This window comes from Prorops nasuta, unplaced genomic scaffold (genome assembly GCF_024137725.1).
Source record: "Prorops nasuta isolate Cenicafe-Biocafe unplaced genomic scaffold, Cenicafe_Pnas_1.2 PNAS00006, whole genome shotgun sequence".
In the NCBI taxonomy this organism is placed as follows: Eukaryota; Metazoa; Arthropoda; class Insecta; order Hymenoptera; family Bethylidae; genus Prorops; species Prorops nasuta.
This window is the reverse complement of record NW_027116803.1, coordinates 4,579,477-4,600,320: the sequence shown is the minus strand read 5'-3', so window position 1 is coordinate 4,600,320 and position 20,844 is coordinate 4,579,477. Positions and strand designations below refer to the sequence as shown.

The window sequence follows — 20,844 nt, the reverse complement described above, 5'->3', positions numbered from 1 at the left end:
CATATCAGGTGCGGACGGTCATAAGTGGTAGTGGCATAAACCAAGCGGAAACCACGTAGGAAATAGTTTCCACTGCTGGTTATACACAATGCTCGCTGCCAACCACTTAAGAGACTCGCCCCATTCCCACAAGTGGATACTTATGCAAGAATGCATAACAGTCATGGTGCTTCCGTCCCAACCACTATGCTGTTTAAACTTATTAAGTTCAGTCATGCCAATCGAAATAACTCACCAACAGCTTCGCAGCACCTAATATATTTCCCAGAAACGCACCGGATCCAAAAGGGACGATTTCCACAGTCATTCTTCTCTCTAAATAAATTACTTGGAAGAGGTACAGTAAACTTTCTTGAATTTAAAGTAACACCACGCGTCGGATACATAAGTCCTGGATCAAGCACAACGTATGTGTCACGTGTGATAAGTGCAATTTCGCCAAGTTCAATTATTATCAACACGATGCACTTGCACAGCACACAGCAACTTTGTGTAATCGCGAAGAGAGCTGTACTATATGCTCAGGGTTAGGCAGGTAATATGTTTGTGTCTTCGTGGTTAAGCTAGAAAATTATTCTTATGATATTTGCCAACCAAGCTCGGCTTTGCAAAATATCGTTTGAAATTCCTGGATGATGTTGTGTGTGTGAAACGAAAAGTCAACGATTGCGAGAGGATTTTTCTGGTTGTTTGAAACGCATCGCTTAAAAATTGGCATCTGAGAGACGATATTTGTACTCGAGGGAATAGTTTTATCTAGGTAGCATCAGGTGGGAAAGAGGGGAATGTATGAAGTACAGGTGTAATAATTGTCTGTTGTCGGAGATTGGTTTAGAGGCAACGGCACCGATGCGATAGGGGCTAGCTGTTTCCTATTGTGTAGCTAATTACATCGGGGATCCGGGGACTTTGGGTATAGCTGCACCAAAATTAACTAATCTACCGATGAAAGAACCTTCGTTACTAAACATTTCAGTACATAACTCGTAACCTACTGGACGCTCTGTATGACGTTACAATAATATATAACAAATTTTTCTTACAAACACTATATATATACACTTTAGTTTGAAAATACACTTGATTTAATATCCATTCCAGACCGTAAACCACTCTTACCTAATACATAATCAGGCTCTGATACGATCGGAAGAAAATCAATAGCCACGTTAAATATTATAACCAGAGATTCTTGCAAAATATTAATACGGTCTCTGTACTTCGCATACCTTGTGCTATTTAAACACTTATCTAATAGAAATTAATAATTATATAATATATACGTGGTAATTTTGTTAAAGGCAAAATTAAACAAGTGCAAATTTAATTTTAAATTTAATATAGAGAAGAGTGGGGTAAAATGATTCAAAGAAAGCCCTATAAAAGTTGTGGTGTTATAGGCTTTGACAAGGCAAAAATTAGTTATAGGAGAGTAAATAATATTTCACATGCATGGGGCTACTAAATTTAAATGGTTAACAGTTTTTTACAGCAATTAGTTTACAGATATAACATTACAAAAGAATCATTTTACATCAACCCGTGAAGTAAAACGATCCCATGACAAATAATTTAAATTATGACCTTGTAATAATAAATTCGTTAGAGAGAAGGTATTGCTACTTTTTTTTAATCAAAAAAAGCGTACTTTCAAACAAAAATTTACAATTTCTATCTAAATACATTGCCATGGCGAGTATAATCGATTCAACTATGAAAATTGGTACGTTAGATACAGCACTCTCAATTAACTGAATTATTAAACCGCTGGTACCATAACATATATTCTATGTCATAATCGTTACTGCTGGTTCGACCGTGGCCTGCTTCCTTCCGATGACCCAACCTAAAAGATCCTTTTTCCCCAAATAAATTATTAAGCTCTTGCTAATTCAAGAATTAAAGAAAAAATTATTATTATTTAACTCTAAGAGGAAATACAAGTTCAAGCGTATTATTATAAATTTCCCTTTCTAGCAATTTAAAAAATATTACCATAATGTAACTATATCTGTTAATTTTTCGTGCTTTAAAAACAGACCTTCATGATTGCCTTTAAATTAGGACACTGGTATATTACGATATTCACTTTTTCCTAAACAGATGATATCCATAGATTCTTTAATAATACAACCAAGGGATCATTTTACTTGGAGGGATCATTTTACCCTGCTGTTCAATATATATATATAAATGATCAATAATTTGATAAATGCTATTTCCTTTATCTTTATTCTTCTATTTTTACTTCAAATGAAAATTGAGACACTATATGTGAAATAGGGTATAGGTATATTGATATTACATTACACATTCAGAACTGCCCACTACTGTAATTCGGGAAATATCTTAAAAGGGCAGCTTTATTAAATACGGACTAAATAGTTGGAATTATTCAAAAGCTCAATTATCAGCTTATTGTCGGTCTAGCTAACACAACTAAAGGGTAAGCGCTTGGGAAGAGCGCAGATGACGCGACCCCCGCACACGTTGAAAAATAAAAGATTTTTAGTTGCCGTAGGACAAACTAGAGATATATTAAAGCTGCACCGAAATGCTCTTCGCAGATTTCCACTTTAATCCGTTACAGTGGTATAGGTCCATTTTCGACCAGACAGCAATCTCTGTCTCTTCTTTCTCAAAGTATGGGCTCTGTCATTTTCTTAAGACCATATTTGCAGCTTAAACGACGGGTACCTTCCTCGCTAACGCTCCTCCGAATACCGGATAATCCGGATTACACAGAGAGTCGCAAAAAACACAACGATAACTTAACGTTTAAGTAAATAGTGCTATTAGAAACTTGAAACGCCATATCCTGCATTATATTGTCATATAATAATGAAGAGCGAAGAAAAATAAGAGAAACAATTGAAAAAGATCTCGCACCGGGAGTTTGCTATCATACACGTTTAAATAGTTATCGGAACGGATACTTTATGAAAGAGTGCAAGATTTGAGTAACGCGTGGTTTGTGGCGGTAATCCGAGTAGTGAGTACCTAGGAATGGTCAGACCGATTTGTAGAAGCGCTCGATGCAGATGGCTTTGGTTCACCGAACATGCAAGTGCAAACTCCATAAGCTGGGATCGAACATATCCAGCCACCTTTACGTTCGCACCTGCACTGATCGTATAACATTGCCAGCAACGCTATTTACAATCGGGTACTGCATCCAGAGATGGCGAGATGCAAACGCGAGTACATCCTGACGTTCCAGTGTTGATAGCTGTAATAATTGAAGCATCCTCGATACGTTCTTGTTCCAACGAAAATAACCTACCTCTGTTTATCGCAAACACGATCCTCGCTCGATGTATGCATATATACATCGATCTAATTTGATACCTTATTAAGAGAGGTACAGTGATCTCTCTAAAACCATTTTTATTTCACATACGTTCAATTTTGCAGCGAATGATCGCTCAGTGGTATACATCGTGCTTATATATTTTCCGGATCTTATCCCGCAGATGCGATAGACAGCCTCGTATTTCATGAATAAAACAGGCGAATGCATGCAGTAGCTGACAAGTCGTGAAAAAAGAAACAGTTTCTTACATGCCGTATGCAAAACTGAGCCGAGCATGGCACAGCAATTCAGCGTTTTCGCGTTGACCAAAAATCACGCCTCTCCAGGTTGCGTGAGGAGTTTGAAAATTAAGATCTCTGGGAGTCTTGGGACATTTTTGATGTTTCCTGGTGAAAGTCGAATCGCGGTGGGATGTTAGCGTTGCTTTCTTGTATCACTCGAGGCACACTTAAGCAGCCATCTTATTTCGAAAGATTCCTCGAGTAACAGGGAATATCTGCTATATATACAGTGGTACCACGCCTGTTTCGTGTCGTTGAGTCGGTGTCAGTCAGATGGTAGCAGGCTGCAGCAGCGATTCGAAAGGTCGAAATAATAGAAAAAGAGTGGAGCATTCGCAGAGTTATCGTGGTTTAGGGAGAGAGAGAGAGAGAGAGAGAGAGAACTAGAAAGAGGCTTTAGAATTTAATGCGTGAGAGGTTTCGGATGCAAAGGTATCCCTGAACTATATACGTATCCCGTTGGATTTTGCAGTTCCCGAGAGAGAAGGTGCGATAGCTCTCGTAAAGAGAGGAAGAGGGAAAGAGAGAAAGGTATAGATATAGAGAGAGAGAGAAAGAGAGAGAAAGGAGAGAAGCTCTCGAATAAGTATGCGGGGGACCAAAAGCTTCGGGTTCCGCGGTGGTAGCGGTGGCGTTGGCGTCGGTATGAATATTTAAACGGATGTAAATTGCGAATTAACTATTGATAAAAACAAACCAGAGGGTTCGCGCTAAGCCTTCCTCATAAATCACACCCTTTACGGCGCGAGAAGACCAGAACCACCTACCCTCCCCCCAACCCCTCCTCTCTTACCATTTCTCTTCCACTCTCCCGGAAAATATACGATTCACCCTTTTGGGATAACGCGACTGAGAAAAAATGTTTTCAATGCGGGGCAGAAAGAAGAGAGGAAAGCAGAATCGAATTTTCTCTTAAAAACTTCATTAAAAACGAATTCCGACCTCTATTATTACACACGAGAGAAATATCTCGTGCGAATGATGGTTTATCGGAATTTTATGCCATCTGCATTTACAATATAGACGAGTGCTGGCTGTTACATTGCTTACAGGAACCACTGTGACATTACGGGAATTTCAGAAAAATGCCTAGTGGACAATTTAAGTTACAGAGAGGACGGTTCGAGATGAGAATATAAATTTTAGTACTGGCGTACGAGCAGATAGGGTTGCAAAATCATTCGATAAGGACTTTCGAGTCATGACTTAGGTATCGTTCAGAAATAAAATGTCCCGTAGGAGTGATAGGGTTAGCGGCGGGAGAGACCTACTACTGAGGGTGTACATCAGTTATCGTCGAGAACTGGCCCAATAGCAGATGTATCCTGTGTACTATATATATATACATGTACATGGTAGCTTACATATAGTTATAATAGAAGTAGTGGGAGATCCGAACATATGCATGTTATATACATATATATATATATGTATAACATAGTATAGCGAATAGCATTGCATCGACACAAGCGAGATCCAGAGTCTGCAATGGTAGGAGTGAGTGAAAGAGTATGAGAGGGAAGATTATAGGCACGTATTGGCGCATCGGCCCCCTGGGCTCACCTAGTATGGAAGGCATGGGGGTATAAATGTAATCCAGAACCCAGACGTGACGTACATTGCTGCCTAGATCCGCCGCTTTTCGTTTCGTTCCGTTTTCTACAGTACTGACGCTGTCTCCTGACTCCGATCTTCCTGTCTACACCATACATGTACATATACATATATATATATATATATATATGCACATTCTACGTTTATCCAATGCTTCCCTTCCACCAATTTCTTTCTCATAACTTACATCCAAACTCTAATCTCACACTTGCCACATTTCACTCGCCTAAGAAATACTATCCACTGCTCTCCAATATCTCTCCTTCGTTTCTACCCAGAATGCTCATTTATTATATTATTACGTTTTTGCTTAAAAAATAGGAATTTTATAAAACAAATTGTTTTTAGAGATTTGTAATAATTTGAGGCATATAGCTCTGAACCAGCGAGTTTTTAGCGTCAGGGAAATTAAAAGTTTGACGGGTGAAAACTGTTGTCGTAAGTTGGAGATTGGCCAGATTAAAGCGGACAAAAGTGCAGTGGGGTAGAGTGTAGGTGTAGCGTAGACTGAACGGAATATAATGTCGAGGTATGGTCGAATCAGTCGATCGGGGCTGCGAACACGTAGCCGCTTAACGAGGGTGTTCGTGCGGAGAGAGCAAAAGGAGTAGATGGTCAAACCACCAGCGCAAACGATATTACAACCAAGCGTTGCTTTAATTGACCAACTACACTCTATCGATTATATATGCAGGTTATCATACGATTTAACAAACTTGATTCATCGGATCCTGCAATTGTATAGGTGTTACATACATATATACGTGTGTAAAAGCAGAAATAGTTTTTGAAAGGACTGCGTGTAATATTTACAGAGGAATGTAATGTTTTGCGAATAAGAAATGACCACCTTTTCGAGGTGCTGATAAAACGTGGCTTTTACCGTGATTATTTAATAAGTATATAAACTTTTTATATTCGTTGTTAGCGCACTGATATAGTATATTATCACAGCAGTTATTATGGCATACTACGTGTTGCTGCTTATGCAAAGCATCATCTATATTTTCTCGCGTCTGTAAAAGCAATGGGTTATGGAGCAATAATCCTCGACTATTGCCTCAGGACCAACCGAGCCCACTATCTGACAACAGCCAGCATAATTTGTAGCGCCTAAAGCAAATGTTTACAGCAATTTTATCACAACTCATTTAAGCTTTATTAAAATTCATAATTCATCGAGTCTATTATACGGACACGATAAGAAACAGTCTACACATAAATATAGAGCAGATTATAATAGATAAACCAATTTTTTGCTAGAGAGATGAAAGATTGTAAATATATATATATATATATAAATATATTTATCAAATCCTATAAGCAAATGCTTTGTAGAACGAATGCGAGATCTGAGGACGTAAAGCGACTCTATCCGACGTCCCTCGCACACCATTTAACGTCTAATATATAACGAGATGATCGAAAAATGCCGTTTATCATCGCGTCCCCTAGACAAAACAGGGAAAACCAGTCACGGTCTCCCTTGATCGAGGACGATCTACTAGACCCGCGTGGGAAATTTTCCAGATGTACACCACATTCGATTCGCACCTGCTGCAATCTTGAATAAATGTCCTCCTCGCAATAACAAAGGCAATTTTATCATCTCGCTCTTTTCGGTAAAATTAAATCAAACCGTGAAATAAAGGTTAAAATATGATTCGCGTTGTTTCGTCGAAAGTTTAAAAAATTCAATAAGGGAGTGAAATTGTGCGTAGGTATATCATGGTACTCTCTTGAATAAGCAATGGACCGCTAGAATTTTGAAGGTAGTGGATGTATTTCTCTATTTGACGTTTCATACCCTTGCTGCATAGAAACGAAAGTAGGCCCTTTGCAATCGTACGAGTTTTGCAAATTAATCCCTCTAGTTTAACGGGTTTAAAAGCCTTCCTCTGTACGCATATATATGTATATGTATAAATATCCGTGCGTGCTCCAAGAAAGTAAAATCTCTCTCCAAATTTCATCGACTTTACATTTTCCACGCAGCAAGATTGCAGCATCCATTTAATATTCAATAAATATACGAACGGTTGAGACTCTGGACTGTTACAATTCTGCTGTTTCGCGCGTGTGTGAGTACAGCTTCCATGCTTCACGGTGCACGTATATATATATATATATATGAGCGTGTATGTGCGAGCGAGGGTATAGCCAAGCACGAGGCAGTGTTGCTAAGCAAAAAGAACTAGCAGCAGACGTGAGTGAGTTTTTGCACAGTAGCCTCCGATCGCTTTTTTAATATTCCGAGACGCTGTGTATGGACGTGGATGGCTGCGTTACTTTAAAAGAGGATTGCATTAATTTTTGAGAGATTTTGCCGATTTTCCAAAATAGATGAATGATGGCGAGCTACGAGAAACGAAGGAAGCAGACACCGTTAAATCGTTGCTATATTACTCTGGCAGGGGTAGCAGCTAGCAGCATCGCGCGAGGGATATTTAGCCAAAATTTTGCAGAAAATTGCTGAATCGCGAAGAAGTTGGCTCGGCCGGAATGGAGAAGGGGTTATAAGCGATCGATGCCACTGCCGGCAGAGGCCAGACGTATTTTCCAAGAGTAACGATATTTCAGTAGAAACTGGATATCTAGCAATATCGCGACGTCAATGTTTGCTTCTGGTCCCGGGCGACTCGATCCGTAATCACTTCTTCGCCGAAAACATAATCGCAGCAATCTCTGACAAATATATCAATCACAACTGCGGATGTTTTCTCGAATCGTAAAGATTTAAGTTTGCCGATCGGAGGGAAGAAAATTCTTGGCGTAATTTTAAGGTAATATCGGGGAGCATCGATTTGCAGGAGAAATGTAAGTTAGAGGGAGCAAGATTTTGGGTGTAGTTGTAGCAAGCGTGGCTTGTTGCAATATTAAGTAGAATTGCTGATGGCGGATGAGGGCGAGGGCAAAGGTGGCAGGGGTGAAGGGGGAGGAAGGATAGGGGTCGAGGGTCACAGGTCGAGATCGAGGAGCATGTATGGTGGTGTATGGTGCATGGAACCTGTATGCCAGACATGTACGAGCCGCACGACTTATATCTGTTACACAGAGCATCTCCCCGCGGTACATATACATATCGCTTGCACTCTGATCCTTACTTCTACCCTTCGAGCTTTATCAGCCCTCATTGATCTCGTTGCTCTCCTGCTACTTTTGCTGCTTTTGCCTCACCACCAAGAAACCTCCCAACTATTCCCAAAATCTCTCTCTTTTCTCACCAATTTCTGCAAATACATTTGACACGTGAGTGAATAATACATTGTATATATGGGAGTGTGTGTGTGTGTATGTGTGTGTGTTATTTTTGTAAAATTAATTCGGTCAATGAAGAAAAGGTATTTTAGGAAAATTAATTTATGGTGAAACGCGATAACATTGAGTAGTATGGAATATATTGTAGAGGAGGAAGCATCCTGAAGACCCGTAGTAAAATGTGCGATTCAGTAGCGTTGGTCGACTGAAAAATCCTTGAGCCACGGGATCACTGGAGTGTACTTTAATCCCCACGGGAACCGTGGAAACTTCTTTTAAAAACTCCAGACCTATACTTAGCCTCGTGGCCTCTGTCCTATTCCACACTTTCATAACGTTCACCCTATCTTCTTTTATTCCTCCATTATACGTAACTTTGCTAATTCGACACTTGATTTAAATGCCATGTATACTATCTACACTCTGCATACATTCAATATTTACATTCGTCGTAGTGGGTGCTTAATTAACCATGACATTCATCGGTAATACATTACTTATATATGTCATATTCGTCATTTGTTATAGGTTTGTACGATAGCAATATTGATGAGTAGCGCTGGATAAATAAAATTGCAATTCTTCAGCATATTAGAATGAAAGTTAAAATACTCGTTACAGCTAGATACTTCTCATATCGCGAGAGTTGAATTTTTCAATTAAACTTCTAAAGTGAAATTTAATATAGTATTGAAGAGCACACCTGTATAGGAAGGATCATTAATATAAAGGACGCAAGAAGTTTCTACTTCTCATCGTACCATTAAGCGACTGCTGCAGTGTCGAATGAGGCCGGAACTGCACTCTAGGTGCAAATCTAATTAGGTACTAACTTTTGGTAGCAATAAATGTTTCTACAATTAACGACTGTTAAGAACTTTAAATTATTTCAAATTGCTTTATCCCATCGCTTAAAATAAAATTGTATATACCATAATATAGGTGGCTACAATTTTTTTATCGTACCCATGTCATTCTTTTACGACTCAAGCTTTTGCAATTGTTTGCAAAGCCGTGTATGATGGCGAGGTAAGATTGAGCATTGGAAATGATGAATTATACAGGAGAGGGCTCCAAGACCATTAACGGCAGAGTGATTATCGAGATCATAGGGGATGTATAGTTAATCGAGCTGGATCACGATAACAGAGGCAGTAGACACATAAACGTCTCTATATTATTGGTGAAAATCAATAGGAGCCGAGATAACGCATAGTCTTCAGCATGGAGAACATTATCAGAAGAGTCTTTGCGCCGGCTAATTAACACCTGCACTTGCAACCACTCGCAACTTCTACCAGCATATATGTAAAGGATCTGCCGAATGGCCCCACTGAAAATTTCCAAACCAATTAAACTATCGTTAATTAACGGACCACGTTTCGAAACAAAAACCATTGAATTTTCAAAAATTTTCAAAACTCTCCGCTATTACCGCTGCTACTACCATTGTTTGCTACCTCGGCAAACATAGCAGAGTAAATTATAGACGGTTATGGATTTTGCAAGGTTCAACCGTGTCAATCATAAAGGTATTCCATCAGGGATATAGATAATATAGCGCTGCTTGAGGGAAACTAAAACGAATGTGTGCAAATTTGTTCGGGCGAAAGCTGCTAATAATCCATCTAATTATTACGGATTACAGTGAATTGGATTTCATTCGATATACGTAGCGAGTAGGATCGAATCGAAATAATGAAACAGTTCTTTCTACGTTGTTTCGCGGTGAACAGAGTAGGAATGTCCAACGCGATACGAGCGTACGGTGATAATCCTGTATAATTTCATAATAATCCCTTCGTGTATATTCCCTATCAAGGTGAACCTCGTCGAAATCACGTATTGCCTGATCCCCGGTGGGTTAATCTTAAATGACTTGATGTTGGACCGCTGCTAAAATCACGTTCCAATGGAAAATCCAGAAACCTCCTTTTACCACTCGTGAAACCGTACTGCCTCGACTAAATATTTTACATTTGCACTCCAATATTTCCTGCTTAATTCGTTTTCATCATTGCGAATTTATCGAACCAATAGAAAAATTCTCTATACGCTGGCAATTATTTTTAAGAATTCTCCATGTATCATTTGTCAAGTATAGTCGAGATCCATTGATTTTACACCGATGAATTAATTTCATTTCCTTTGAACGTGAGACTAGTTCGAGTGGGGATAATAAATGTGTGCCACAGAGATGATAACGGCTAAATGAATATAACGGATTTATGCGTTCTAGATACGTACAAGGGAAACAATAAAGCTACGCGATATAGTAGCGCGTGCGTCTATGCGTAATTGTTTTGGGATTAATGAATATACAGTCAACGGTAAAATGCAAACTATAGTTAAGCATTTGCCTGTTGACAGGAAAGCACAGCCGTTCATTCGTCTAGTAGCACATATGACATTTTCGCATGACAAACTACCCGATATAAACATACATATTAATTATTACGTATCTCTTCTCAGTGTCTCTCACCTGACGCAAAAACCATAAAATATATTCACACGAGGGAAGCCTTTTACTCGAGTTGTATATGTAGATAAGATTTTTTCCGCCACATTTATACTAATGAAACAAAATCCTGAACGAAGGAGAATGGAGAGGGAGCACAATGTCGGAGAAATAATATTTGTGTGAGAAAGCAAGCAGGGTGTTGGCTTTAAGTTGTACAGCTCTAAATTAATCACAATCTCCCACTTTCTTTATTCCCCCTGCACATATCTCTATATATACTTTCTCCTAAATCTAATATATACCTTTACAATTTACTCAAAATTACTGTCTTTTGGGAATACGTTGTCAAGTGAAAACAGTTTAGGACAACAAATGGTAATGCGTAATCATAAAGCGTGCATGATCGGAGTTACGTATCGATAGAGCAAACGTTTGTAATTTACCACCGACCCATTTGCAATACGCTAGAAATTAGTGCCGTAATCTGTTAAAGCGTGCGATAACTACAAGCAATAAATAAACCAGATCATTGCATGGATTCAATTTGGAAAATGTATTCTAGATATTTTACTAGTAGCAATGCTGAATCAATTTGGTCAAAGCACGTAAATGCTCCAAAGCTAATTACAATCAATTAAATCTATATATTGATAAATCTTTCAAGTATTTTGAACCCAATGCAAACATATATAGCGTGGCCATAAAGTAACATGATTATTATTGCGTTAGAAAAGAATATACATGCATGTAGACACAAATACATGGATTTCGCTGCAGAAATTCGAACGTGCAACGAAGCTTGTTAAATATAGTTTGAGATCGAACCAAAATTGGAGAACATTTTGGTGTTTGGAATTCTTATAGGTCATCGATGTACAGTAAGGAGAATTTTACTTTGACAAGTAACAATTAAAGAAGTCTGCTTACGAGGACTAATTTTGATTTTATACCATATTATAAGAAGTTTTGATACTTTATAGCTACAACATACAACGTTTATATCCCTTCAGTAGGATTACAACAGCAAAATAGGATCAAGTATTGGAGTTAAAGAGGAGGATTCGCTCTGGATCTTGTCGCAAATAATTCTTATTTGAAAACCTTGAAGAAACGATGAAGCAGCGTCATCCTTACGCTGGCTGCAAAGCATTTCTAAGGGCGTGAGGAAGAAAAACTGCTCTGAGAGGGAGGATGTATAAAAGTATTGCGTCATAAAAGCTTTGCTATTGGGACACGCTGTATGTATCGGATGTATCTTGAGTTAAGCGCTGTATAAGATAGATGATCCAACCGATGGACCTTTCCCCTAACGTTTCACTCGCCTTTATGATATATGATGTCACTCCTAGAAAGTGACATATGTATATTCATTCTTTCACGCTAAACGGACATTACACACTTTTTTCTCGCGTTTAAAAAAATCGAAAAAACATGCAAATTATGCTCGCTAAATTATACAACGTCACGAGAATACGCTGTAATATATTGTGTAAAGCCGTTCCTTACGTCTGCTCCATGCTACGTTTACTACCATTTTCTATATATATATATACATATATTCTTTGAAAATATACCGTATAACGTTCGTGTAAAAATAGTTTATCGATACATTCTCGTAAAAATATTACTAATCTCCAGTTTTATCATTTCCCAGAGTAATTAAGTAAGAAAATTTACAACGAGCATTCAACGTGGTGAAACGTTGGAATTTTTATGATTGTCGTTACTATATAAAGTGACGGACGAGAAATTTATCGTAGACAAGCGTTAGACCCGCAATGCCTTAATAGCCCGAAGGCAGTTAAATTCATTTAGATTTACAAATGTGCCTTTGATAAGGGTGGCCAAGGTTTTTGTGCCCCATCTCTGCCGTACGTTCATTTTCTCAGTGACCACGCGCAATAAGTTTAGCGACGGGTTAGCCAAAGAAGTGGAGACAACTAAAGTAAACGCCTTTTCTCCGGCGCGTAAATCGCGATTAAGGCGATAGTGCGCCTTAGCAAAGTCAGTATAAACAGGCATCAAACGTAATGCGGCAAGGAAAAGGGGATCGTGTCCCGTCCCGAAGCCACGTTTCCTCGCACACCCTTTGCCATCGTTATTTTCGGTCTTTTCCGTCGAGTCGTAAGCGCCCTACAATAGGGATTGTCCCTTGCATTCTGGTTAGCACTCGCGTTATGTTAGAGGTCATGAGGCGAAATTCTCAGTTTCCTCTCGTATACCAAAATGCCACGCTTCAAGAAAATCCTCCCAAACGCTCATTCAATTTTCATCCGTTTTTCTCGCCCCTTTTTTCCCCTCGTATCTTTGTACCACGAGCTTCCAATTTATTTGTGTACGACCGCGAGCAACGAATTAGGGCACGAATTGCATCGGGACGAGAAGAAAGGGGAGAAAGGTGATTAGGAGGTTCAAGGGTGGGGTGGGGGGGGGGGGAGAAGTGGGGAGCGTCGTCGTCATTCGTGAAAAGGTCTCGAGCGTCGCTGCAGGGTCGCTCTCTGCGAACCGAAAAAGGATGGGGAAGGTGAAGAAGGTTTTTCTGGTGCATTGGACAGGCAGCCCTGGCGTGAAAAATAACCAACTGAATGGGACGTTGCCTCTCTCAGTCAGCACCAGCAGCCTTTCCCCGGACCCGGAGTATTTGAGTTTCAATTTAAAGAGGGCCACTTCACCGGGATTTCCCGAGATGAATGAAGCTTCAATGAAGCCTTCCACTTTGGCCGAACCAAGCCGAACCTTACTTAGTTAGCTTCCCACTCCTTGCTTTTGGCCAGCCACTACGGAGACGCGCTGCTACACCTGCACGATGAATAATGCTACCGCTTTATTTCCTCGTTCGTTCGACAATTAATTCACGAAATTAATCTCAATCGCCATTATCGAAGGCGATCGAAACTTTTGTAAGGAACAATTTTCTAACCACGAATTGCTACGTCTTTACATATATATCAAGGTGGAGATATACGAATAAAAGAATCCACCGTGTTACCTACATACGTATATATAGCGATGGAAGAAAATGGGGATTTCGCATAGCGTAGGTAAAAACGAAAGAATGAGAGAAGATAAGGGATGTAACAGGACCATATGAGCTCGTAGCACTTTGCAGGATTTTTTTCGTCCATGCGCTTGAAGAACGTTTTGTAAAAAGAAATCTGTATAGAGAAGTTGGAAAGTCAGAGTGAAGGCTTTTTTTCGTAGCGTCTCCGTAGGGAGCAACTCTGAGCAAGAGACACTGAAAATGAAGTTTTCGCTTAAATTAACTTTTCTCAAAATGCATAGCTACTGCTGGCTCCCAGAGTGTGCAACTGTACCGGACTGCAGTTGACTCACGCAGCGTTCCGGCAAAAAGCAAGCAGCAGTTCGTAACTGTTAGGCAAATTCTCGCTTTTTACCGTGCACCCTCATCAGATTTTCACGTTAACCAACTCTAGTTTCCGCGCTGTGCTACCAGTGCTACGGCTCCTCGCATGGACATGCTGTGATCTCATCGTTAGAAGACGGTTCTCCTTCTATTCCCACAAGTCTGCCGCTTTAACTTCTTGTCCCTGCAGCTTTTATCTTATTTCTACCTTGCTCGGCCAATCGATCCCGTAGTCCCTTTTTCGCATAACTTTCAATCCAACTGCTTCAATTCGGGCTTGTATTTGTGTCATTTTATGATATTACACAAGCTTTCTCGCTCGACAGATGACTCCTCTGGAGTAAAAATGGAGAAAAAAGAAACCATTTCACTGGACGATTAGGCTATTGACGAGTGTGCAACTTTTATTATAAAATTATACAAGAAATATTACTGTTTATTATTAATATTACTAATCAAGCATTTATCACCTGCCTACAAAGTTTTAAATTATTAAAATAATATTGTCAATAATACACGTGGAATTTATAGTTTGTATATATGTTTTAGACTCTGTCCATCATATTTATATTACTAATAAAAAAATAATAACCTTATTACATTCACCCTTTCGTATAACTTTCAGCTCAGTGTCACCGAGTAAAAATAAAATTTATTTGTTTAATTAATATTACAAGAGATTACAGAACGTTTCTCGATCGAGAATCTCTGTTGGAACGAAAGTGGGAAATTTCACTCGACGCGTCAATTTTGTCACAGCTATTTCGAGTCGTAGCTGTGCTTTGATTGCAGTGTCAATTAGGCTTCGCCATATGTATATGTATAAAGCGTATGTAGCGTGTAATGGTGAAGTGGTGGTGTGCTGCTTGGAATACTCAGGTCTGCTTGGTTGTCCTTGTATTCGGTTTCGCGCGTGTAGAGCCGCGTGCCCGCTAATCACGTCGAATATACCAGCAACTGCTTGGCATCCCGCAGGAAGCACTTCCGCTTCTCTCGATGCACCACGCGTTTACACAAAGCTGATACGAGAGGCCTAGCCTCGGGATAAGCCGACAAATCAAGCTATCCAGTAATTCAGATATCTCTTCTCTCTCGCTGTGATTTATCGCGTTACACTGACTCCTATATATACAAAATATTTGTATTATTTAGAAAAAAAACAGAGCCGTCTGATTCGTACGGTATTTTTCTACTTATTGGTGCCTGTAACCACGGGTAGACCCAACTTAAGCTCGATAAGCTTTGGGACAGATGGGTATTTCGATGAGCGTTATATAAGGGAAAGGGCAAAGGTAAAAGGGGGAGGTCGAGGTGTGGCAAGGAAGGGTTCCAAGGGAAATTGCGACAGACAGATTAAAGCTACGCGTCTCGGCAAATGGCAGCGTGCTCCGTATTCTCCGGTTTGGCCTTGGTGTGCTCCCAGCACAGGGACCTTACACGTGTAGCCCTACTGCACGGGGTTAACCAACATTTACATAGGCGCGCATGCAGTCCGAATAACAATGCTCGAAACAGAGCCGAAACCACCGTCACTTCCCGACCCCCCGCTGCCAACGTCGAAACAGTCTAGCGATACACTTATACTACTGAATAGGCGACACAATTCGCACATTTCAAACAAATTGTCATTCGTCGCGTCATGCAACTATTGTAGGAACGTTTTGAGAACTTCTTTGAAAAAATAATATCCCACTTGACAAAGCGACTTTGGTGAATCGTGAAAAATAAATTTCCTCAGAATTATATGTTATTCAGGTGTGAAGCTTTCAGCTACTTAATCTTTCACCTGCTCCTACATGTACAATATGTTCCATAGTAAATATCTAATCTGCGTTCGAGTGAAAATCTGATATGAATAATAACACTCGAAACTTGACATGTGAGAGCAGGTATAACAGTTTTGAGTGGTGGTAGTTATTTTTGTATATATAGGACAATTTTTTTTTATTACTTCTGGTCGATACACCATCGTGCCTCTCGATACCAACTCCAAGTTTGTCGATAAAAAGTTTCAATTCGGTTTTGATTTTTGTCATGAACAAAGACGCGTGTATTTGGATTATATAAGTTTATATAGGTAAAGACAAAAAAGAGATAAATTATCTTTAATAAGTTCGTGCTGATTTGTGTTTATGATATGCGTTAACGAGTGCTCAATGATCGACGTAATTCAAACGGATTTCAATTAGGAAAAGCAAAACGCGCGAGGGTAATGAGGATATAGCGCAAAACAGCTGAATATCTTTTGCGTCATAGTCCGTTTAAACTGCCAGTTGCATGGATACATTGTACGAAGCAAATCTCGCTTCAGTTCGTGTGTTTTTTGTAGCTAAATTGCAGAAATTCAAACCACAATCATGCATGTCAACTGCGAGATCTCGTGTATATCGAGCATATTTGAATGTTACGCACGAACAGCTACCCCTAGTCCCCAAAGTTATATATTCTGTAATTCTTAATACATATATCTATGCGTTTTCATGAACTATGTAAACTTAGGGTTTATTCATTATCTTTTTAAGCTGTTAAATTTTAAGCCTGGAGAGAAGAAATAATATAAAATTTACCACGTTAATTTTTAAATTCGTTAAAACTCAGAAAAAATATTGTCAAATATATGCTTTTTATAGAAATTTCATATTGTTACAAAGTAACGCTTATTTTATAAAATGTAGAAGCAAAGTTCGTTGAAAGCTTTCCAGCTAAATTACAGAACTCTATACTTGCTATCGAATATGCCGAGTTCCTTTATGTACACATACATATAAGTGACTATGCAATCGTATGTAAAAATAATGCACGTACATAAAACGATCAAGAAAACGTCCATGTGTCTGCTACAAGCTAACGAGCTGCCAATAAAATTACCTCTTTTAACTAATTAATATAAACCGCGGTACCAGCTAATGCAGCGCGTTTAAAAACCAGGCTCGTTTCTTCAAGTGCCTTAAACCCTAATGAACGATATTTCATTTTGGTAGCTAAAAACAAATGAAAAGAAATAATTTCGCACTGATGGATTGCTTGTGCCTGTAGCTCTCCAATGGTGGTGCAGAGCACGATACGGTGATTACTCAGAAACGCTAGATTCGTATTCCGTATCAAATTTTAATAGCCTTCCAAAACAATGGTCCTTTCATGTTACTCTACCATATTTCCGTAAAAGTTACTGAAGTTATTCCTGCTCGTATTCTACTTCATTGGAAACACCTTTTTTGTGGCAAAAAAAAGAATAACCATGTAAAATCGTTTCAGAAAAGCGTTAAATTTAAAAGTAATAAGAATTCGGTCAAACAAAATATATATATATAAGAGCATTAAAATTATGATTAAAATTTTTATGGTGCCTCGCACGTAAAAGTATATATGATATAGTACGTAAAGCTGTATTAACTTGTTGTCTTACTCATCAATATATCATTCCTTTTGCTTGTTTCATTGTACGCATCAAGACTCGAAAACGACATTTTATTGACACCAATATCATTAATCATACCGAGGCAACACCCTATAAAGCCAAGATTAAATTTTTAATTAATAATAACAAATGAATACTGATTAAAGAGATTAATTGATATTTTTTTTTATAAAATACATAATTTAAGAATTTCTGCCAAGTTTTAATTTTATTATATCACAATAGATTTCATTTTTCATTTTATTTGAAGGTAGGTAATTATGATATACTATACAAAGTAATATTAGGTTCATTGTAAATTAATAGTTAACGTATAATCAATTCATTATGACATTTTGTTCATAATGGCTAAGTGTAAAGATTGTAACTGGTTCGTCCATTTGTCTAATGCAGAATAACGGGCAGCACACAAAGATTTTTTATCCAGCTCTAGCACTTGATTAACCTATATTTCAAGAACATTTACAATGTGTTAGGATTAATGTTATAAAAACTTTAAAGAAATAAAAACCTACCTGATCTATGCGTCCTCGTATGGTACTGTCAAGAATGCAAGATACTAAAAGGCTTTCCACTTCTGATACGTCAATATTTAGTTCTTTACTTATAAATGGAATATGGATTCTTGTATATGGCTTTATTAATTTAATGAGGACCTAAAACAATACAATATTAAAATTTATCTACATAGTTATTCCATAAAATACAACAAATATTGCCTTTGGTTAAAATTTACCTGAGTACGAATATTACGTAGTAAATCTTCTATATGCTCTCTTATAAATGGATCGTCCATAATGTTATTTCTATTCTGCTTTAAAATTAATTCAAATTGATTGATATCATTATTTTGATAACTCATAACTAAATTTGTCATGGCTAAAATTTCAGGATCATGTTTATAAGGCTTTGCTTCTTGAGAATCAAATGGATTAATGCCTGATTTCATTAGCCTTAAAATCATAAAATAATAACAATTTGATTAGTTTATCATTTACTATCTATATCAAATTTAACTTACATATTGGCCAAGACCAAGTATTTTAAACAAGTTGTCCGGCGTGGAGAGCCTGATTCATCATAGTTTTTGAATGCTTCAAAAAAATCAGTATGAGCTCTTTCAAATTCACCTTCTCTTAAATGCATTTTTCCTCCACATTCTGAAAAATTGTTCGAATATTAATAAGTATATTACAAATCTCATGACTTAAGGATTTAAAAATCAAATAAGAATTATGACTTACCTCTAATAACTCCCATAATTAATGGATGTGGAATAGCACTTTTAATATGAAGACTTTGCTCATACAGAGTTTTCAACTTTTTGTTATTCTTTTGTGCAGTATACATTTGAATTTCTAATGCATAAATTTCTAAAAGCTGTGTTCCCTTTTTTAAATCATCTTCACCATCATCCGTCTTAAAGTAAAATAAAATTAAATATATATTATATATTTATAAATATTAACTTTAAATCTCTAGAATTACATACTTGACAACTTTGATGGAGCTGCTTCAGAATTTTTGCTAATTTGTTAAAATCTGAACGATCAAAATACAATTTTCCTAACTTTGTGTTAGTTTTGAACCATAACCTATCATTTTTTGCATCCTTTAATGCATCTAAAGTTGTTTCATAGAAATCTTGCAATAATTCCATCTGTGAAACATCGTTCTGTGCAAATTAAAATTTGATTAATAATAGTAGTTACATAAAACTTTAAATTATGCTTTTCATCTAAAGGAAATAGAGAGAAAACATGTTTTACTTACATTTTTTGATGTACTAATGTAATCCAAAATAGAATTTATAGATTTCTCTGAATGATTTCTAGTTACTGCGCTCTTAATGTAAGTTAACAATTGTTTATACCTTGCCATCATTTCTTTGTAATTTGACTGTAAAAAATATTAAATAATAAATACATTTCTTGTCAACACTATGCTAGGCATTTAAATAGACTACAATAAGTATCACTACAATTATATATGTATACTATTTTAAAAAAATCAATACATACCAATTTAAAGTTAATTTTAATCATTTGCTTTAAGGCTTTAAATCCCCATTCTCCTTTTTCCCCTCCTTCCAGATCCAATACTTTTTGAAAACTTTGTAGAGCGGCTTTAGGATCATCCTCTTTCAAAGCTTTACTATTGTAGTATTGGTTTTCTAAATCTACATCTGGTTCCGAATTAGAATCTTCTGAATACTCCTGCACATTAAATATAGGAATAATTTATAAAAAATTGTTTACTTCATCAAATAATAACATTTTAATAAATACATAAATGCTTATCTTTCTCTTTAAAATAATTTTTCATAAAAATAATTTTTTAAAGATAAAAACAACCTATATATCTTTTTTTGTGTTCTAAAAATACATTAAAATAAAATCCTTTAAATTCTGCATTGAAAATATTCTCAAGAATCTAACCTATTTTTACCGGAATAATAAAAACCATTTATTCAATTTATAAACAGAGAGATAATCTTACTAGTCCATAATCCTCTTCTTCTTCACACATAAAATCATCCTCCCCATCTGACATTTTGTAGCTTTACAAAAGGTGATAAAAGGTTAGCTTCTTTTTTTCTGTTAAATATAATGAAAATAAGAAATCCTGTTGACAATCAGGGTGCGTTCCGAGGTTCCGAGTAGCGCATGGCTGCATATGGGCCGCATGTAGTAAAGGTAGTAACTTGTGTTCTTTTTTATTTACTGCAGGTAGTATTGCATTGCAAGTGTATTCTGGTCATTTTGAGTTAACAGTAGTATGAATATACGATAAAAGAGGTCGTGATATCCGACTTCTGTGTTCATTGTGCGAAGTGAAGCTAGTCAACAGTCCAACCGGTCCAACCAAAGTTCAATAGTCCACACACTGGCACACACAGCACACACTCCATTCCATGGGGGACACTGGGGAACACGGATGGGTCATGCATGGGTATTGGATACAATTGGATATACCAGAAATGCAGAATGTAGAAAAAAATATGCGGACCAACTCGATCGGACCGACCTGACTGTCACGGCACGGCCCACGGGTCAGCCAGCCACTGTCACCTCTGTAGAGTCTGTCACCCTCGTCATCACTCAGACGCTGTCATCCACTGTCACCCTTGTTGTG

At 37.7% G+C, this 20,844-nt stretch overlaps 1 protein-coding gene across 1 annotated transcript; it reads right to left on the bottom strand.

Annotated features, from left to right (window-relative positions):
• Positions 1–17,849: 17,849 nt before the first annotated feature.
• On the bottom strand, positions 17,850–20,822 carry alien (COP9 signalosome complex subunit 2 alien). Its single transcript, XM_066728533.1, has 9 exons — positions 20,209–20,822; positions 19,731–19,925; positions 19,483–19,608; positions 19,202–19,384; positions 18,954–19,128; positions 18,731–18,869; positions 18,446–18,662; positions 18,225–18,365; positions 17,850–18,154 (listed from the first exon to the last, which is right to left on the bottom strand). Exons 1-9 carry the CDS (start codon positions 20,260–20,262, stop codon positions 18,035–18,037), a joined length of 1,350 nt encoding a protein of 449 aa, XP_066584630.1. The 5' UTR covers positions 20,263–20,822; the 3' UTR covers positions 17,850–18,034.
• Positions 20,823–20,844: the final 22 nt, after the last annotated feature.